General features: G+C 43.6%; 1 protein-coding gene across 1 annotated transcript; it reads right to left on the bottom strand.

Moving 5' to 3' along the window:
• Window positions 1-16,565: 16,565 nt before the first annotated feature.
• Window positions 16,566-18,812, bottom strand: LOC123401278 (polyubiquitin). The gene is made up of 2 exons (XM_045095051.1): window positions 18,669-18,812; window positions 16,566-17,918 (listed from the first exon to the last, which is right to left on the bottom strand). The coding sequence occupies exon 2, from the start codon at window positions 17,916-17,918 to the stop codon at window positions 16,773-16,775; it is 1,146 nt and encodes a 381-aa protein (XP_044950986.1). The 5' UTR covers window positions 18,669-18,812; the 3' UTR covers window positions 16,566-16,772.
• Window positions 18,813-21,628: the final 2,816 nt, after the last annotated feature.

Below are 21,628 nucleotides of genomic sequence, written 5' to 3'. Positions count from 1 at the left end.
AGTGGTAAGCATCCCCATGCTAATCATATCATCTATATGATTCAAGATTGACCTTTCGGTCTCATGTGTTCCGAGGCCATGTCTACACATGCTAGGCTCGTCAAGCTTAACCCGAGTGTTCCGCGTGCGCAACTGTTTTGCACCCGTTGTATGTGAACGTTGAGTCTATCACACCCGATCATCACGTGGTGTCTCGAAACGACGAACTGTAGCAACGGTGCACAGTCGGGGAGAACACAATTTCGTCTTGAAATTTTAGTGAGAGATCACCTCATAATGCTACCGTCGTTCTAGGCAAAATAAGGTGCATAAAAGGACTAACATCACATGCAATTCATAAGTGACATGATATGGCCATCATCACGTGCTCCTTGATCTCCATCACCAAGCACCGGCACGATCTTCTTGTCACCGGTGCCACACCATGATCTCCATCAATGTGTCGCCATCGGGGTTGTCGTGCTACTCATGCTATTACTACTAAAGCTACATCCTAGCAAAATAGTAAACGCATCTGCAAGCACAAACGTTAGTATAAAGACAACCCTATGGCTCCTGCCGGTTGCCGTACCATCGACGTGCAAGTCGATATTATCTATTACAACATGATCATCTCATACATCCAATATATCACATCACATCGTTGGCCATATCACATCACAAGCATACCCTGCAAAAACAAGTTAGACGTCCTCTAATTTTGTTGTTGCATGTTTTACGTGGTGACCATGGGTATCTAGTAGGATCCCATCTTACTTACGCAAACACCACAACGGAGATATATGAGTTGCTATTTAACCTCATCCAAGGACCTCCTCGGTCAAATCCGATTCAACTAAAGTTAGAGAAACTGACACCCGCCAGTCATCTTTGAGCAACGGAGTTACTCGTAGCGATGAAACCAGTCTCTCGTAAGCGTACGAGTAATGTCGGTCCGAGCCGCTTCGATCCAACAATACCGCAGAATCAAGAAAAGACTAAGGAGGGCAGCAAAACGCACATCACCGCCCACAAAAACTTTTGTGTTCTACTCGAGAATACATCTACGCATGAACCTAGCTCATGATGCCACTGTTGGGGAACGTCGCATGGGAAACAAAAATTTTCCTACGCGCACGAAGACCTATCATGGTGATGTCCATCTACGAGAGGGGATGTGTGATCTACGTACCCTTGTATACCGTACAGCAGAAGCGTTAGTGAACGCGGTTGATGTAGTGGAACGTCCTCACGTCCCGCGAACCGTCCCGCGATCAGTCCCACGATCTAGTGCCGAACGGACGGCACCTCCGCGTTCAGCACACGTACAGCTCGACAATGATCTCGGCCTTCTTGATCCAGCAAGAGAGACGGAGAGGTAGAATAGTTCTCCGGCAGCGTGACGACGCTCCGGAGGTTGGTGGTGATCTTATCTCAGCAGGGCTCCGCCCGAGCTCCGCAGAAACGCGATCTAGAGGAAAAACCGTGGAGGTATGTGGTCGGGCTGCCGTGGAAAAGTCTTCTCAAATCAGCCCTAAAACCTCCGTATATATAGGGGGAAGGGGGGAGCCTTGCCTTGGGGTCCAAGGACCCCTAAGGGTTTCGGCCGAGCCAAGGGGGGCAGCCCTCCCCTTCCAAACCGAGTCCAACTAGGTTTGGAAGGAGGAGTCCTTCCCCCTTTTCCCACCTCCTCTTTTTTTTCTCTTTGATTTTCTTCCTATGGCGCATAGGGCCTTCTTGGGCTGTCCCACCAGCCCACTAAGCGCTGGTGTGCCACCCCCAAGGCCTATGGGCTTCCCTGGGGTGGGTTGCCCCCCCCCCCCCCCCGGTGAACTCCCGGAACCCATTCGTCATTCCCGGTACATTCCCGGTAACTCCGAAAACCTTCCGGTAATCAAATGAGGTCATCCTATATATCAATCTTCGTTTTCGGACCATTCCGGAAACCCTCGTGACGTCCGTGATCTCATCCGGGAGTCCGAACAACATTCGGTAACCAACCATATAACTCAAATACGCATAAAACAACGTCGAACCTTAAGTGTGCAGACCCTGCGGGTTCAAGAACTATGTAGACATGACCCGAGAGACTCCTCGGTCAATATCCAATAGCGGGACCTGGATGCCCATATTGGATCCTACATATTCTACGAAGATCTTATCGTTTGAACCTCAGTGCCAAGGATTCATATAATCCCGTATGTCATTCCCTTTGTCCTTCGATATGTTACTTGCTCGAGATTCGATCGTCAGTATCCGTATACCTATTTCAATCTCGTTTACCGGCAAGTCTCTTTACTCATTCCGTAATACAAGATCCCACAACTTACACTAAGTCACATTGCTTGCAAGGCTTGTGTGTGATGTTGTATTACCGAGTGGGCCCCGAGATACCTCTCCGTCACACGGAGTGACAAATCCCAATCTCGATCCATACTAACTCAACAAACACCTTCGGAGATACATGTAGAGCATCTTTATAGTCACCCAATTACGTTGCGACGTTTGATACACACAAAGTATTCCTCCGGTGTTAGTGAGTTATATGATCTCATGGTCATAGGAACAAATACTTGACAGGCAGAAAATAATAGCAACAAAATGACACGATCAACATGCTACGTCTATTAGTTTGGGTCTAGTCCATCACGTGATTCTCCTAATGACGTGATCCAGTTATCAAGCAACAACACCTTGTTTATAATCAGAAGACACTGACTATCTTTGATCAACTGGCTAGCCAACTAGAGGCTTGCTAGGGACAGTGTTTTGTCTATGTATCCACACATGTATATAAGTCTTCATTCAATACAATTATAGCATGGATAATAAACGATTATCCTGATCTAGGAATTATAATAATAACTATATTATTATTGCCTCTAGGGCATAATTCCAACAAAAATATGGTGTGGAGTAGACCCGGGGGCCATAGTGTTCACTAGAGGCTTCTGTCAAAATAGCAAATATCACGGTGGGTAAACAAATTACTGTCGAGCAATTGATAGAACCGCGCAAAGTCATGACAATATCTAAGGCAATGATCATACATATAGGCATCACGTCCGAGACAAGTAGGCTGATAATTTCTGCATCTACTACTATTACTCCACACATCGACCGCTATCCAGCATGAATCTAGTGTATTGAGTTCATGACGAACAGAGTAACGCCTTAAGCAAGATGACATGATGTAGAGGGATAATCTCAAACCAATGATGAAAACTCCATCTTTTTACCCTTGATGGCAACAACACGATGTGTGCCTCGCTACCCCTTCTGTCACTGAGTGAGGTCATCGCACTGTATAAACCCAAAACCAAGCACTTCTCCCATTGCAATGATCATAGATCTAGTTGGCCAAACAAAACCCACAACTCGAAGAGAATTACAAGGATATGAAATCATGCATAAGAGAGATCAGAAGAAACTCAAATAAGATTCATAGATAATCTGATCATAAATCCACCATTCATCGGATCTCGACAAACACACCGCAAAGAAGATTACATCGGATAGATCTCCATGAAGATCATGGAGAACTTTGTATTGAAGATCTAAGAGAGAGAAGAAGCCATCTAGCTACTAGCTATGGACCCGTAGGTCTATGGTGAACTACTCACGCATCATCGGAGAGGTCATGGTGTTGATGAAGAAGCCCTCCGTATCTGAATCCCCCTTCCGGCAGGGCACCAGAACGTGCCCCAGATGGGATCTTGCGGAGATAGAATCTTGCGGCGGCGGAAAAGTATTTTCGATGATCTCTTGATTTTTTCTAGGATTTTGGGGAATATATAGGCGCAAAACCTAGGGCAGAGGTGGTCCAGGGGACCCACAAGCCTGGGAGGCCCGTCCTCCCCCTGGTCGGGGCTAGAGGGCTTGTGGGGTCCCTGGGGACCCCCTGCCTTGGTGCTCACGTCTCCCGATCTTCTTTTGTTTCGGAAAAATCTTTTCAGGGATTTTATTCCGTTTGGACTCCGTTTCAAATCTTCCTCTCAAAGGGTCAAAAACAAATAAAAAACAGGAACTGGCACTTGGCACTGAGTTAATAAGTTAGTCCCAAAAAATATATAAAAGGCATACAAAACATCCAAAGTTTGACAAGATAATAGCATGAAACCATCAAAAATTATAGATACGTTGGAGACGCATCATGGCCTCACAAGATCTCTGGATTTGGCACTCTTTTTTGACATGGATGGTGCTCACACTTACATCAATGTACTTCGGCGCTCTCCGGTCTTTGGAAGGCTGGCAGAAGGAAACTGCTAAGAGGTTAACTTTGAGATCAATGACCACCATTACAACAAGGGATACAACCTAACCGATGTTATCTACCCTCTATGTACAACTCATGTGAAGGCAATCTCCAATCCGATAGGCACCCTCGAGGGGCCAGTGGTAGCCTAGGTGTTGCTGGAGAAGCGCCAGTATTCACGCGAAAAGTCACACCCATGCACGAAAAGATGGATGAATACTTCAAAACCCGAGGCTTAGCTGCACAGCCACAAGCCATTATGGGCTCTGGCTTGGTTGCACGTAGTGGCGACTCGAGATGGGCAGTGGTATGAGATGTAGAAGAACGGTAGGAATGGATGGGCACCAATAGTGGATCAGAGGAACCCATTGGAAGACCATGTTTTGATCATCCGATTCTCAAACACCCTGGACTACGAGGACTTCAACGGAGGTGATCAAATCTTGTAGAGAACGTGTGCAAAAATCTGCAGAGTGCCAAACCTAATCGATTAGTTGTGTCCCCGGTTACGAACAACTTGAGCCGAAGGAACTAAAACTATCAGGAATTCTCAACACAAATAAATTTAATGATGTGGGTTTTATTGTTAACTTGGGTATGAGAAATGGTTGGTGAAACCTTGTCATGAAACAACCAACATGTAGTAATAATTTTTCTTTTGCCCCCTCTCTTGTTCTAGGAAAAAATTACTTTCCACTAAAACTTACAACCCTACCTGCCATAAATGCATATAGTATAAATGATATTTTCACCCCCTCTCTTTTGTGACTTGCTGGCATATTCAATATGCTGACCTACACTGCTGCAACATGTCATGTTGCACAGTACTTTTCCGACCAGAAGTGAGGACATGCTCTACGCTTGGTGATATGCCCTCGAGTCAGATGGACTCAACTACCTTTGAAGCTTCCGCTAGTTTTCGATTAGTTTTCTCTGATGAGTTGGCCTTTGGGCACTTTATGGTAATCTTTATTGTAATAAAGGACTCAATATGATATTTCGATTAATAAAGCAGTTGTGATTGAACCCTCGATATATACATTGATGTACTATGTGTGTATCAGCATTATCTTGAGATGGTACAGAAACACAAGAGACTTGACCTTTTCAGGTCGGGTCGCTACAGATATGGTATCAGAGCCCACGCTCACCATAGGACGTAACCTCTTGGATTGGAAAGCCTTAGGACGAAAACCATTTTACTTATGTCCTTAAAATTTCTATATTCTCACGTGCTCATTTCTGACTTCTCTTCGATTTCCAATATTTATAGATTGCCTCCTTCAACCCATTTTTTGTCACGGAGTTTTGCCAGCCCGACACAACAATGCCCTTTGGCCAAGAGCTGGTGCGGATCGTCGAGGACTTAAGAATTGCTCTGCCAACCATCACCGAGAAACCTATCATGTCTTTCCTGGCACACGCTCGCTACAGGATTGAGGTGAACATCGCCGAAAGGACTTCCGGGAATCACATAGAGCCCATTGACTTCAAGTTCATTGCACCCAGCTGGATTCTCGGGAGGGACATGGCAATTCACTGTGCACTCGGACGTATTAAGGAGGTATACAGAGGCTGGCCCATTTTGTCGGACCTCTACATGGTCTCCCGCAGAGGAGAAAATGTATAAATCTTAAGTACCAAGACTGAAGACTCTATCCTTTCTATGTCCAAACAATGGAGACACACGTCGGGACTCTGGAGCTCCGTGTAAGCAAAGAGATGAAGAAGATCAAGCAACTGATGCTCTGTGAACTTGACCTCGAAGTAGAAGAACAAGAAGCCAACTACAAGCACGAAGATGAATTGAAGGACTTCCAGGAGAGGATCGAGAAGACGAAGACTCGCGTTGCATACCTGGAGGAGCAATTGGACATGGGAGAAAATCTTCACCCACAAGGCGACATGGCCCCATTGATTAGCAACAATGTTGACTACGAAGAGAGCTCTACTGACGGACCCAGGAGGACACATAGTCAAGACCACCAAGTTATCTTTACTTTATCATTAAACATTTAGGCCGATGTTTAGGTTATCGCAAGACTTCTATCTCGATGTTTGAACCTTTTGAGTTGATTAATGGATGAATGTTTGGCGTGATGATGTTTGTTGCATTTCATATGGGTAGTGTATTTTCTCTTTACACCCTTATTCTATTCTAATTCCCATCCCTCTAAAACACCAGATGCCTCCGAGACGTGACCCTGCCTCCAGCTTCCCGCTGAAACTCACTCAGATGATCCAGCAGCGGAATAACCTGATGTAGTTGCTAATTCAAAACCATGCCAATAATAACAACAACCACCCTCCACCCCAGGCCGACAACCTCACCCGCTTTTTGAGGATGAATCCCCCGACCATCTCCAGCAGCACCGAGCCCATTGTGGCACATGACTGGCTCTGCAAGATGGAGAGGGAACTGATCACTGTTGGATGCACCGACGCAGGGAAGGTGCGCTTTGTCGCACATCAACTGGAAGGACCAGCAACTTCATGGTGGGAGAACTACACCACCACATACCCCATTGTCGGAGTGACTTGGGAGCAGTTCAAGCAGGCTTTTCCACGCCACTCATGTCTCAGCTGGAGCCATGAGTCTGAAGAAGCGTGAGTTTTGTAGCTTACGCCAGGGAAATTGCTCTATGGCCCAGTATGTTGATGAATTCAGCATGTTGGCCCGGTATGCACCTGGAGATGTGGCCGGTGATGCTGCCAAGAAGGAAATGTTCATGGAAGGACTCAACAATGAGTTGAGCATTCAGCTGACCGTGGCTACCTTAAACAACTACGGCCCTCATCTTGGAGGGAAAGGAGCAGCAGATCGAGAACCGCAAGAGGAAATATGGACATGTGAAGTACGGCTTTGGAGCTCAGCAGAAGCCCTGTTACTCCCTTATTCAGGGAACACTGGATCAGGATCCGGTAAGTTTGGAGGACACACTCACCACACCCATGTTGTGCACAACCAAGGAGGCCATAACCATGGAGGAAATGGGAATAACTGCAACAACAACAACTTCAAGAATGGAAATGGAGGTAATGGCAGTCAGCAACATCTCGCTCCAGCTCAGAAGGATCTGAGCCATATCACCTTCTTCAAGTGCCACAAGACGGGGCACTATGCCACTGAATGTCCCTAGAACAAGTAGGGAAATGGAAACAGGAACGGCTCCAGCAACTCATTCCACGTGCTCAGGTGAACCACATTGATGTGGAGGAAGTCTATGATTAGCCCGAGATTGTGGTTGTAAGTTTTTGTCAAATTCACGTCTAGTACTGGTACTTTTTTATTTTGGTGCAACACATTCATTCATATCAAGGGTAGTTGTGGAAAAGTAAAGTTTGCCCACTAGAACCCTTATTCGGCCCATTAAGGTCAGTTCCGGGGAGGCATGATGACGGCAGGGATAGGATGCCACGCATTGAACCTCAAAATTGGAAATCATGTATTTCCCACCGACCTCATCGTCTCAGATTCACAGGGATTAGACGTAATCACAGGCATAGATTGGATGACCAACTATGAAGTAAACGTTGATTGTGCCTGTAAGTCTATTTTTCTCACCACCACTGAACAGAAGCGGATTAAGTATGTATCCCAACACACACCGAAGAGTACTCGGGTGAATTCCCTCACGGGAGTTGTTCAGGAGGAAGTGCCCATTGTACAAGACCTCCCATATGTATTCCGGAGGAATTGCCAGGCATGCCACCGGATAGAGAGATTGAATTTCTGATCGAGTTATTGCCAGGGACAGCCCCAATATCCAAGAGACCCTATCGGATGCCCGCAAACGATTTGGAGGAAATCAAGAAGCAGATCAAGGAATTATTAGACAAAGGCTATATTCGCCCAAGTTCGTCACCTAGGGGAGCCCCAGTTCTCTTGGTGGATAAGAAGGATAAAACCTTGAGGATGGTAGTTGATTATCGTGCACTAAACGAGTTGACTATCAAGAACAAGTACCCTCTGCCGATGATTAATAATTTGTTTGATCAGCTAGTTAGAGCCAGAGTATTCTCCAAGATTGATCTTCAGTGAGGGTATCTTCAGTTGAAAATTCATGAATAGGATATACCCAAGACAGCCTTCACCACAAGGTGTGGTCCATATGAGTATACAGTCATGTCATTTGGTTTGACTAATACTCTTGCATATTTTATGAGTATGATGAACAAGGTATTTATGGAATATCTGGAAAAGTTTATCGTGGTGTTCATCATTGATATACTGATATTCTCCAAGAACGAGGAAGAACACAAGGAATAGTTGCGTTTAGTTTTAGAGAAGCTTCGAGAGCATCAGTTATATGCCAAGTTCAGCAAATGTGAATTTTTGTTGAAGGAAGTCGGATTCCTCGGACACACTATTTCCGGAGACAAAATAGCAGCGGATCCCGACAAGGTTGAAGGAGTCACCGAATGGAAGGCACCCACCTCAGTTAAGGAGATCCGCAGTTTTCTTGGACTTGCCCGATATTGTCGGAAGTTTATCGAGAACTTCTGGAAGATTGCCAAGCCCATGACAGAGTTATTGAAGAAGGAATCCAAGTATATTTGGACCGAGGAATGTGAAGCCAGTTTCCATGAGTTGAAGAAACGTTTGGTTACAGCCCGAGTGTTGATTTTGCCTAACATTCGGAAGGACTTCCAAGTTTACTGTGACGCTTCACGTCAAGGACTCGGAGGAGTGCTCATGCAAGAAGGAAAAGTTGTAGCGTATGCATCTAGACAGCTTCGACCTCATGAACTGAACTATGCCACACATGATTTGGACTTAGCAGCCGTAATGCATGCACTCAATACCTGAAGACATTTCCTTATTGGAAATAGTTGTGACATTTACACGGATCATAAGAGCCTGAAGTATATCTTCACGCAGAAAGAGTTGAACCTCAGACAGAGGAGATGGCTAGAGTTGATCAAGTATTATGACATGAGATTGCATTATCACCGAGGGAAGGCAAATGTCGTAGCTGATGCTTTGAGTCGTAAGAGTTATGTGAACACACTTATAGCGGGGGAATTACCCCAGGAGTTAGCCGACGATCTCAGAGAGCTCAAATTGGAAATAGTTCCAAGAGGATATGTTGCCACATTGGAGGTTCAGTCCACCTTGACCAGGAAAATCCATGAAGACTAGAAGGCAGACAAGGAAATAGCTGAGATAAAGCAAAGAATGAAGGACGGGAAAGCTAAAGGTTTCCGTGAGGATGAACATGGAACTCTATGGTTTGAGGACCATATCTACGTGCCCAATGACCGAGAGCTCGGGAAGTTGATACTTCAAGAGGCCCATGACTCATCATACTCGATACACTCAGGCAACACCAAGATGTATCTGGACTTGAAATAAAGTTTTTGGTGGATAGATATGAAGAAGGATATTGCCGAGCATGTTTCAATATGCGATGTTTGTCAACGAGTAAAGGCAGAACATCAGAAGCCAGCAAGATTACTTCAACCTTTGTCGGTACCTGAGTGGAAATGGGAGAATCTTGGTATGGACTTCATCACGGGATTACCCAGGACCCGTTGAGGTTATGATTCCATCTGGGTAGTGGTCGATTGCTTGACCAAAGTAGCTCACTTCATCCCAGTGAAGACCACCTACACCAGCGCTAAGTTGGCCAAGATATATATGACCAGGATCGTATTTCCAGATGGAGTTCCGAGGAGTATCGTGTCAGATAGAGGAACACAATTTACCTCAAAGTTTTGGCAACAGTTACATGAAACTTTGGGTACGAGGCTGGAGTTCAGTACAACTTTTCATCCGCACACGAATGGACAGACTGAGAGAGTCAACCAGATTCTGGAGGACATGTTGAGAGCTTGTGCGCTAGACTATGGGTCTAGCTAGGACGATAACTCGCCTTACGCAAAGTTCTCATACAACAACAGCTATTAGACCAGTCTGAAGATGGCCCCTTTCGGAGCTCTATACAGAATGAGGTGCAGAACACCATTGATGTGGGATGGTGTTGGAGACCGAAAACTTTTTGGTCCCGATCTCATCCGTGATTCTGTAGATAAGGTCAAGCTAATTCGTGACCAACTCAAGATAGCCCAGTCCAAGCAGAAGACTTATGCTGATAGTAAACGCAAGGAGGTAACATACGAAGTGGGAGACCGAGCATATCTCTGTGTGTCTCCACTTCCAGGAATCAAGAGGTTTCGTGTTAAAGGAAAGTTAGCACCCAGATTCATATGCCCTTACAAAATTCTTGAACGTAGAGGTGAAGTTGCATATAAGATGGAATTGCCGGAAGAATTGTCTGAAGTTCACGATGTCTTCCACGTTTCCCAGTTGAAGAAATACCATGCTGAGATTGTTGATATTCCTTTGAGAGACACAGTGCCCCTAGAGGCCATACAGCTTGACAGTAATCAGACTTATGAGGAGAAGCCTGTCAAAATTCTCGAGACCGCCAATAGAGTAACCGCAGCAAGATCATCAAGTTTTCAAGCTTTTGTGGAGTCATCACACAGAGGAAGAAGCCACGTGGGAACGAGAAGAAGATCTTCGTTCAGACCACCCGCACTTATTTCCTAGCCAACCCGAATCTCGAGGACGAGATTCATCTTAAGATGGGTAGGTTTGTACCAACCCAAAAAATTTAATTTGAAATGTTTTATAATTATAATTAACCATCCGTGCATTTTGATTGAAATAAATGTCGCAATTGAATTCTCTTTTTTGATTTTGGCTTCATCTCAATTGCCATTTGATTTTTGTTTACAAATCCATGAAAAAAATGCTTTGATCAAAAAGTATGATAGGAGGTAACATGACACCCCAAAATTTAGAAGAAAATAGTGCGAATTATTTTTTTTAAGTCAAAATTGGTTTTATTTGAAAAATAAATTATAAATTTCTATTTCTCTTCCTAATAATAAAGCAAATTCGGTTTCTGGTCCTCCGTCATGGAGATTACCCTTAAAGTTTGCATTTATTACCCACCATGCCACCGGTAAGTAATAGAAAACGTTTCAGAAAGCAAAAAAATCTTGAACTGGGTCGGCCCATGTAAAAATCTCCTATATTACGCTCTGCACGCTGGGAGAATATCCACCACAACGTATGTGCCGGCCCATGCACACGCGCCTGCTTTTAGTTCCGTTTATTTATTTATTTTCAGTTCCGTATTATTTTTCTTATTTTCAATAATTTAGAACTTCAAATAATCTTTAAAAATTTAATAAACTGAAAATTATAAATCAACATATTTTAAAAAATAAAATGTTTGTGACTTCAAAAACTGCTCGGAGTTTCATAAAAATTTATCGCATATACAATAAAATGTTTGTACAATAAGAAAAGTCCATGATTTCAAATACAATTCCATGTATTAAAAATTATTAAAGGCATTTAAGAAAATGCTTTCTAATTCAAAATATGTTAATGCATTTAAAAAAATGTCCTAAAATTTTAAAAATAGCTAATGCCTGATTTCAAAGTTTCTTTTTTTTATTTAAAATTTTCCGTTCAATTTTTGTTTATTTCTAATTTAAATAATTTGGAATTACAAAAACTTTTGCATATTAAAAAAGAGGAATTTTGAATTAAATGCTCATGAAAACATAAAATGTTTGTGGATTCAAAAAAGCGCCAGATTTTTATATTTTTTTTGCAAATTCCAAAACAATGACCATGAATTTAATAAATATATTACTGATTTATAAAAATGTTTGTTTATTCAGAAAAACTTCATGCGTTTCAAAAAATGTTTGTGAATTTAAAATAAAATCCTCCAACATAAAAAATTATGTTCGTCTTTTCTTGAACCGGTCGCCAATTCAAAAGAAAATATTTAAACCCGTTCAAAATATAAAAAATATTCACGATTTTTAGTAAATGTTTGTAAATTGTAAAAAATGTTCTCGATTTTAAAATTGTTTCCATATTTTTAAAATTCTTCACGAAAGATCTAATGTATGTAGTTAAACATTAATACTTCTAAGTCTTTGTGACAATATACCTGTGTGAATTTTGAAGAATTAATTGTTGGATGGATCAAATTATTATCGTATGCTTTTTAAAAAAAATATTGAAATTCAGAATAAATCTTTGAGTTACCAAGATTTTTGACAACCATGATATATATTTTTTGACAATGTAAAGATTGCTTCAACTTGTGAATAAATTTAAAAGAAGAAATAATTTCTTGCATTTGTGCATAAAAATTTAAAATCAAGCGATGATATATAAACATAATGTGGTCACCATCATTGAAGATTATGTTTTTATCTTCCGTGGCAACGCACGGGCCATTTTGCTATTGCTTCTAAAATATGTTCACATTGTAGGATTTATTTTTATGATCGTTTTGATATATAATACTCTATATTTATTTTTTGTATTTAGTATATGTTTTTACTCTAGTTATTTTTCTATAAAAAAACAAACTTAAAAAAATCTGCTGGGCAGTCCAACGAACCGGCAATAATGCATTAGTTCAGTTGCAATAATGCAATAAAATCGTAGATAATTTATGATCAATGTGAACTTGTCTTGCTCACCGTCTTCAAACTCGAGTGACTCTAAATAGCAAGCCTCGCACTCCGGATGATCTAACGAGACAAACAATTCACACAATAAGCATAACATAAACACAACAGCAAGTAAAAACTAATAATACTAAAGAAGTCAATAACACAAATGAAGACAAAGAGTAAAAGCAAAAAAAAAAAAGAATTCATCCAAAGTTCCATTGCCAAAGCTTTTACTAAAACAAAACAAACTATAAGTAGTTTCCTGTAGCTAATAACATCTTAACAGAAAGAATAGCTAAGTTTAATGAAATTAACAGAAAGTATTTCACCTAAACCTTTTTACACAAAAAGGATCAAATAAAAATGTGTTATAAAACAAAAGTTATGGCCTATTTAAAATAAATCTTGAATCTTCTTAGATCAAATTTTTATAAAAAAGATTATTCTTATTAGTTCTCTGGAAAGATATAACATATAGAAATCAGCAGCAAAAAGAATTACTCAAAAAATAATTTTTAAATAAAAGTTATACCTAAATTAGTGTTTAACATAAATCTGTTTGAACTTGTAATTTAAAAGGCTCAAAAATATTTTTCGTTGGTTCCAAGGGTAGAGAGGATTTTTGTGAATCAATACCAAAAAGAATCACTAGAATCGAAGTTGTAAAACTATAGATACAAAAAAAATCGTATCTAAGCTGAAACGGGAATTTTGTGAAAACATTATATTGTGGACTAGTACGAGGTGGCGCGTTACGGGTGGCTATAAAGTGTTTGCTGCTGGTTGACGAAGTGAACAACCTAACATTAGCACTTTCGGGAGTGTGTCTAAGAAATAAATAAACCGCGAACCGGTTCGAACTAAAACGAAAACAAACTTAAAACTTCTGTCTATGAAAAAAAAACCTAAAACTTCTGTCTATGAAAAAAAAAACTTAACGAACGGAGGGGTGCTTTGAAGCCGGTCTTGAACAGGGAAGAAGATGGTGGGGTGGCGGCGGGTTTCGATCATCTGTGGCGTCGGAGATGATGTCCAGGGGATGCAGGACGTCGGGGCGACCGATTTTTGTCGAAGGTGGAGGTTGGTGGTGACCGAAGCTACGGAGCGTTAAGGTGAACTTCGGCGGCGTTGCGAGCTCGAGGTGGCCGCCGTAGACGGAGAGATCTCACAAGATCATGTCAAAAAGAATCTAAGAATCGAGATTAATCGAATTACAGAAGATAGAGTCTCTGCATGGCTCATGGGGGTCGGAATCCGGCGATGAACCGCAGCTTATGCGGCGAGATCCAAACGATCAGAACTTCGCGTAGAGGTGGTTTCGGCCGTTGGGGTTTAATGAAATCGGTCGAGGAAGATCCCGGGTATTTATAGGACATCTTGCTTGGACGAGGGGAAGACTAAAAATAGGATTTCCACAAAGTTTGAAACGAAATCGGTGTCGATTCATACGCGTACTTCTGTTTCTTGGAAAGAAGAAGATAGAGGTGGGTCCCTTTGTCAGAGAAAAAAAAGAGAAATAGACACGAGAGGAAGGAGGCAATCTGAGGAGAAGCTCGTACGCTGGTGGCGGCGAGCGACCGCGAACGCTAGGGTTGGCCTCCCCTTGCTAGCGTGGGCTGGCTGGCTGGGCCGGCCGGTGCGCTGGCCTGGGGCCAGCAGACTTTTTTTTTTAAATCGTTTTTTATATAAAAATAAATGGTGCAAAAACATATACTAAATACAAAATTAAATATAGAGTATTATATATCAAAACGATCGGAAAAATAATAAATCCTATAATGTGAATATATTTTTAGAAGCAAAACGAAAACTTTATAAAATAAAATATTTTTAAAAAGTCCAAACAAAACCAAATTTGATTTAAAAAAATAATTGGCACTATTTTTTCTTCTGACTTTTGGGGTGTCATGTTACCTCCTATCATACTTTTTGATCAAACTATTTTGTCAGAGATTTGTAAGTAAAAATCAAATGCCAATTGAGATGAAGCCAAAATAAAAAATGAGAATTTAATTGTCACATTTATTTCAATCAAAATGCATGGATGCTTAACTATAACTATAAAACATTCAAACTTAAAAAAAATTGGGATGTTACAAATCCGATAGGAGAGAAGAGGGCTAGGTTTGCTCAAGCACAAGAGAGTGCTAGGAACGATGTGGAGCGTACTTTTGTTATGATTCAATCTCGATGGACCATCGTTCTGTATCCTCCTATAATTTGTAGCACCAAGAAATTTTGAAAGGTGATGACTGCTTGTGTGATCAATGATGAGCGTGAGGACCAAATCTTCGACCAAGGGTTTCAATTTAGGAGTGAAAATATTGTACTTGTGCATGGAGGACCGGCAATGTTTATACAGTTCATTTTATCATGAAATGTGTGATTGAGCAACTCACATTCAACTTTAAAATAATTTGATTAAGTATATGTGGACTCATCTTGGCAATCAACAGGTATGTTAGCTCTTTCTTTTCAATGTGTTTATGGCAATTTAAATTTCATTTCGTTTATAAGATTTTTATTTGATTGTAATAAACTATGTGATTTATGAGCTTTGGGCAATGTTAGATTTCTATGTAAAATATGGCCACACGACAAAATGTGACCAGCAAAACTCGACCGCGGCCAGATGCGCCCCTACGGCCAACGCAAATGGACAAAAACGGGATCAAATCAACTTCTTCTCAGCTTCGTTCTGCACATGAACTCCTCTTCGAAGGCATCGATCTTCCTAATTAATTAAGCCATCAAAGTATCAGAAGAAAAGCAGGCTACTTGCAAATCATCTGTGTTAAGAGAAAAGAGACATACACCATGTTCCCTCAAAAGAGACATACACCATGAATACATGAATTGTCACAGGAATTGGCAGATCTGTTCGGGACAACATCAAAGTTATTATCAATCTGAGTTACTCAAGGATAATATGCTTAGGTTCACATCAACCAGAACAACAAACTAGATCAGTAAGAAAATGTTAATGTAGTACTAGCACTGCAGATCAACAAACTAGAATGCATGTCCTCGGGCCTTGAGTCAAGTGAAAAATTATCATGCTATATAAAATAACATTGTTCTTAAAAATATGCTATTAACGTGCTATAAGCTATAAACAAGGAATTGTACACTAATCAATTTAACGAGACAATACTCTATACGTTATAGCGTGCTATCAGCGAAGGAATAGCACGCTATTTTTTTAAGTCGTTGGAGTTGCCCTAGTTAGCTGTTTTGTAGGCAAATGGCAGTAAGGCAGACTGCCAGATTGACAGATTGTATCAGCAGAATTGTCCTTTACATCGCGAACAATCATCTTTTCTGCTAAGTTTTGCAAGATGGCTTAACCTGGTTTATCAAGCAACTAAATTTTCCTCGCAGAAGAAAAAAACAAATAACTACAATTTGATCATGGGAGGACATCAGAGTTTTCCTTCTACAAGGACAATGCAGCTCTTATCAGTCATTGTATAGTATCATTACAGCTTTGAAAGATTTTTGAATGTTCAGTAACAGCTCTGATTTATATCTCCAACCAATTGTTTCTGTATGCGTTGATCAGTACAACTTGTTTCAGGAACTACAAACCAATACGGCAGATGCTTCAGGATCAGAAGAGAAGATGGCCTCTCCATTAACTGAGAGAGACACACTTTGTCGATGAACGAACATGATAGTTCCACGATTCTTCCAGAACATGATAGTTCCGCGATTCTTCCGGTCAAGAGAAGATAAACCAGTTCTTCCTAATTCTTCAGGAGAAGATAACCCAGAACACAAGACCAGTTCAATGCAACGATCTGCAGACAAATAGTAACACTGGCACGAAAGATACAATAACACACGATATTAAGGGTTCACTTATTCATCACGTTTCATCATCCGAACTTCAAACCACATACATCATAAGTTTGTAAACACAAACAAACATAAAAGAGATAGAAACACGACCAGAGCACATGCTCAAAACTCCATTGGAGTACACCGTCGACACCAGACCTGTGAACCCAGAGACAGAAGCAGCGCCATGAGCAGGCACTTACTGGCCACCACGCAGGCGGAGCACCAGGTGAAGGGTAGACTCCTTCTGGATGTTGTAATCTGCCAGGGTGCGGCCATCCTCAAGCTGCTTGCCGGCAAAGATAAGTCGCTGCTGGTCCGGGGGGATGCCCTCCTTGTCCTGGATCTTCGCCTTCACATTGTCGATGGTGTCCGAGGACTCCACCTCCAAGGTGATGGTCTTGCCGGTGAGGGTCTTCACGAAAATCTGCATGCCTCCACGAAGCCTGAGCACCAGGTGGAGAGTGGACTCCTTCTGGATGTTATAGTCAGCCAGGGTGCGGCCATCCTCGAGCTGCTTGCCGGCAAAGATGAGGCGCTGCTGGTCCGGGGGGATGCCTTCCTTATCCTGGATCTTTGCCTTCACGTTGTCGATGGTGTCCGAGGACTCCACCTCCAGTGTGATGGTCTTGCCCGTCAGGGTCTTGACGAAGATCTGCATACCACCACGAAGGCGGAGCACCAGGTGGAGGGTGGACTCCTTCTGGATGTTGTAGTCTGCCAGGGTGCGGCCATCCTCAAGCTGCTTGCCAGCGAAGATGAGGCGCTGCTGGTCCGGAGGGATACCCTCCTTGTCCTGGATCTTGGCCTTCACGTTGTCAATGGTGTCCGAGGACTCCACCTCCAATGTGATGGTCTTGCCCGTCAGGGTCTTCACAAAGATCTGCATACCACCGCGAAGGCGGAGCACCAGGTGGAGGGTGGACTCCTTCTGGATGTTGTAGTCAGCAAGTGTACGGCCATCCTCAAGCTGCTTGCCGGCAAAGATGAGACGCTGCTGGTCCGGGGGAATGCCCTCCTTGTCCTGGATCTTCGCCTTGACGTTGTCGATGGTGTCAGAGGACTCCACCTCAAGGGTGATGGTCTTGCCGGTGAGGGTCTTCACGAAGATCTGCATACCACCACGAAGGCGGAGCACCAGGTGGAGGGTGGACTCCTTCTGGATGTTGTAGTCAGCCAGGGTGCGGCCATCCTCGAGCTGCTTGCCAGCGAAGATGAGGCGCTGCTGGTCCGGAGGGATGCCCTCCTTGTCCTGGATCTTCGCCTTGACGTTGTCAATGGTGTCAGAGGACTCCACCTCAAGGGTGATGGTCTTGCCGGTGAGGGTCTTGACGAAGATCTGCATCTGTAAATACAAAATAAGCCTAGAGTGAGGAGCAGTTGAAAGGAAACATGCAAGATATAAACAATACAGGTACAGAGAGAGGAAATCCTAGATCAATTATGAAGTTGAACCAACAAACTCTGGGAACCATGTTAACAGACTACTGCACGCTCAAGTGGGACAGAGCAATCTGGACAAGTGCAACAATAATGACACGAATTTCAGAGTAGAAACAACAGACAACTATGAGGCTAAACCATGTTAAGCACGCATAAACTTGGCGGCAATCGTATAGACTATCCAGCAGAAACGGAAATAAAGAGAGCAAACAGATCACACTAGCAAAAGTTAACAAATCTTTGGACTGGTGAGAAGGCTATATAGTCTAAATTCTAGCAGATCTGAAAAAGTGCACATGAATCAACAATAATAACATCCAAGAATTTCAGAGTAGAACCGACAGGCAACTGCGAGGCTGAAGCATGACCAAGTTAAGTAGTACAAAAAAAATCAGAATCTGGAACTAACTGAATCAACCAGCTAGGCACACCTAGATGGAGCAAGCCAACGACAGCCACCAGGTCTACTCGATAACCGACGCATAATCGCGGGGGATAATCTATGTATGTAGAATCAATTGAACTACGACAAGCGACAGCGATCCATCTACAAGCAATATAGGGCCTCCTCGGCCAGCAGATCTACTCCAAACGACGACGACTAACAGAACGGAAATCGAGCGGAGCGGGGATCGATCGGAAACTCGCGTACCTTGGTGAGGAGGATGAGAGAGCCTGGCTTCGATCGGTGGTGTGGATCAGAGGAGGTCGGGTTGGATTTGGTGGAGAGGGGAGGAGAGGATTTTATAGTCGGGGAGGGGAGGCCGGGTCAGACGGGAGAGAGGGAGGGAGGGGAGGAAGACGAGTCCCGCAAGCCTACGGCACCGGTGACGACGACGTGTGGCGTGGGGAGATCGATACGAACTTTAACTGATCGATACGATCTTCTTCCGTTGAGATTTTCCTTCCATAGCCTTCTGATTTTGTTTTACGCCTCCGATAACCTTTTACTGTAAGGCCTACGCGTCCGCCGGTCGATGTATCTCCCCTAGTAACGAAGGACCGATCCGTCGCATACCTGGCCAAACGGGCCGGCCCAGCCCGCCGTAATCGTATCAGGCACGGCACGGCACGGCCCAGGCGGGCCTGATTAATATACGGGCCGTGTCATGTCGGCCCGTGTGCCAGCCTTTCAGGCCCAAACACGACACGTGGTCTAATCGTGCCGGTCCGTGGCCCGTGACACGTTTGCTGTTTTGTTTCTTTAATCAAAAATCACGTCCAGATTCCGCGCCCTGGCCCGCGCTACTCCCATGCAAACATGCGAAACGGCGGCTATTCCGGCGCCTCCCAGCCAGCTGCCGCCCTGGCCCGCAGCGTCCGCTCCCTCGGTCTCCCAGCGCCGCCCTCCTTCCTGGCTTCCCTCGCCCGCTTTTGAATCGTCCAGGCCGCTGGTCTCTCACCTCGATGTGAGCTCCTTCGCAACCGAAACTATTCATGTTGAACACCTCCTCGGCGGCTCCGTGCTCCGTGTCATAGGCGTCCACCTTGTGCCGGCTCGTCGCCAGCAGGATCTTCTTCTTCACACTGCAGAGCGGTACGATCTCCCGCTCCCCGCTGAGCTCGTCCCGGATCGGCCGGGGCAGGCTGCCCACGTCGATGCGACAGCGTGCAGACCACGACGGTGACGATGGACTCCACGTGACGAGCAGGAGCACGTCGTCGACGAGGCGGTCATGGACGACCGCGCAGAGGGAGCAGTCGAAAACGAGGCGGTCGTGGGCGTGCGCACCAACCTGAACCGCTCGACGCCGACGAAGAGCGACAGGATGGGTCGTCGTGCTGCGGGTCGCCGTCGCTGCTGCTCCGCCGGTGCAGCAGCCAGTAGAGGGATCCGTCGAGGGCCACGGGAGGCCTTCCGTCGACGTAGCACGCGAATCTTGGCGGCGCGTTGCCGCCGGCGCAACGCCACCACCGCCACTCGCCGGACGCCGTAGGCGAGCACATCTCGCACTTCTGCTGCCCGACGATGTTCCTGAAGAGCCTGACCAGCTTGTCCTGGCCGGTCGTCGGGTCGAATCCGAGGCCGGTGCTGGAAATCTCCAGAGGAAATCGTCTGAGCAGCATCAGATTTGGAACCAGCGGTGCTATCTCCTCCGCCGTCTCGCACGGCGGCAGGGATACATGCTCGCCGGTGGAAAGGTTGAGGAGGTGGTACTTTAATCGGGTTAGTTCAATCGGGTGTGGAGTTTTATATTTTTCTCCGCGGTGAAGCACGGTCAGTCAATGCAAAATATTAAGTGCACACAGAGAATGGATTAGGTTAAGGCTAGCCGTTAGATTGAATTTAGTGGGCCTAATCATGCGGTGATAATAGATCCATGTACGTTTTATTAGATGTACATAAAAAGTTTTTATTTACTTATTTATTAGTCTTCCCGTAATAATCAAGTGTGGATTGCTTCTGTCATACGTCATTGAAATAACCCTCAATGTTTTATTAATTTACCCACTATGTCATCAGGAAAACGATTCGGTTTATTTTCTGTCAAAGTCATCGTTGAGAGGTACTTAAAAGCTGAGACCTAAACAAACATCGATGCATTAGGCGTTGTACTGGCTAGAGCGTAGCTCCTTCGCCTGGGGAGTCCCAGGTTCTATCCCTGAACATACACCTTTTTCTGTTTCAACCTTTTTCTGTTTATTTTTTGCCTTCTTTAGTGTAATTCGGAATTTTTCAAAATGTTCATTAAATGTTCACGGATTCAAAAAAATGATGATGACCTTTTTCTGTTTCATTATTTCAATTTCCTTTTTGCCTTCTTTAGTGTAATTCGGAATTTTTCAAAATGTTCATTAAATGTTCACGGATTCAAAAAATGATGATGATTTTAAAAAGCTTTTGAATTTCGAAAAAAAAATCCTCATGAAATCATAAAAAGTTGGGGGTTTCTACCTATCTAGGCATTTTAAATGAGGTCGGAAATGACATATAGCATTTTAAATGTTGATTTACAATTCTGTCCAGATCTGAACTAACACATTTAATTAGTTGTTAAACAGCAAAACAAGTAGGTTCACGTGATTCTACGCATCGTTACAAGAAATTTATACATAGAGATCATCTCCAACGCAGCTACGGGTCAAAAGATACGGACGCCGCAAGATATGATGGCATGAATGCAAAATGTGTGCTACAACGGTCACGAGCACTTCAAAACATACAACCAGCAAAATAAAATAAAACTACACGAGATTCTAAGCAAGTTTCATGTAGGACACGATCAAACGGAGCTATGGTTCAACATCTACGAGCAAAACAAGAAAACACTACAATCTGCCAAAATCAGCCACATAGCATTTTCTACGCCGCACAACTACGGGCTACACTACTCCGATAAGCTCAAGCAAGGCATGACACGAAAGAGGGCAAGAAGCACTACTACAAACAACTAACAACAACTAGCATGGCAGCAAGGAACACTAGGACAAGAAGTCACAAAATGGCTTCCCACACACTATTTCAGACTTAGAAATATTTCAGCTCTTCCAAATCAGCACTATTCTAGCAACTCGAGAGCAAGCAAACCACACCTAAATATGCATTTCTATTGCAACCAAAAATACCAAGGGCTAGAGAAAACATCCAAGATCAACTCTCTAGTTGACAAC

The sequence above is a fragment of the Hordeum vulgare genome, chromosome 6H (assembly GCF_904849725.1).
Source record: "Hordeum vulgare subsp. vulgare chromosome 6H, MorexV3_pseudomolecules_assembly, whole genome shotgun sequence".
Classification (NCBI taxonomy): Eukaryota; Viridiplantae; Streptophyta; class Magnoliopsida; order Poales; family Poaceae; genus Hordeum; species Hordeum vulgare.
The sequence above is the reverse complement of the archived record's forward strand: the minus strand, read 5'-3'. Positions and strand labels throughout refer to the sequence as shown.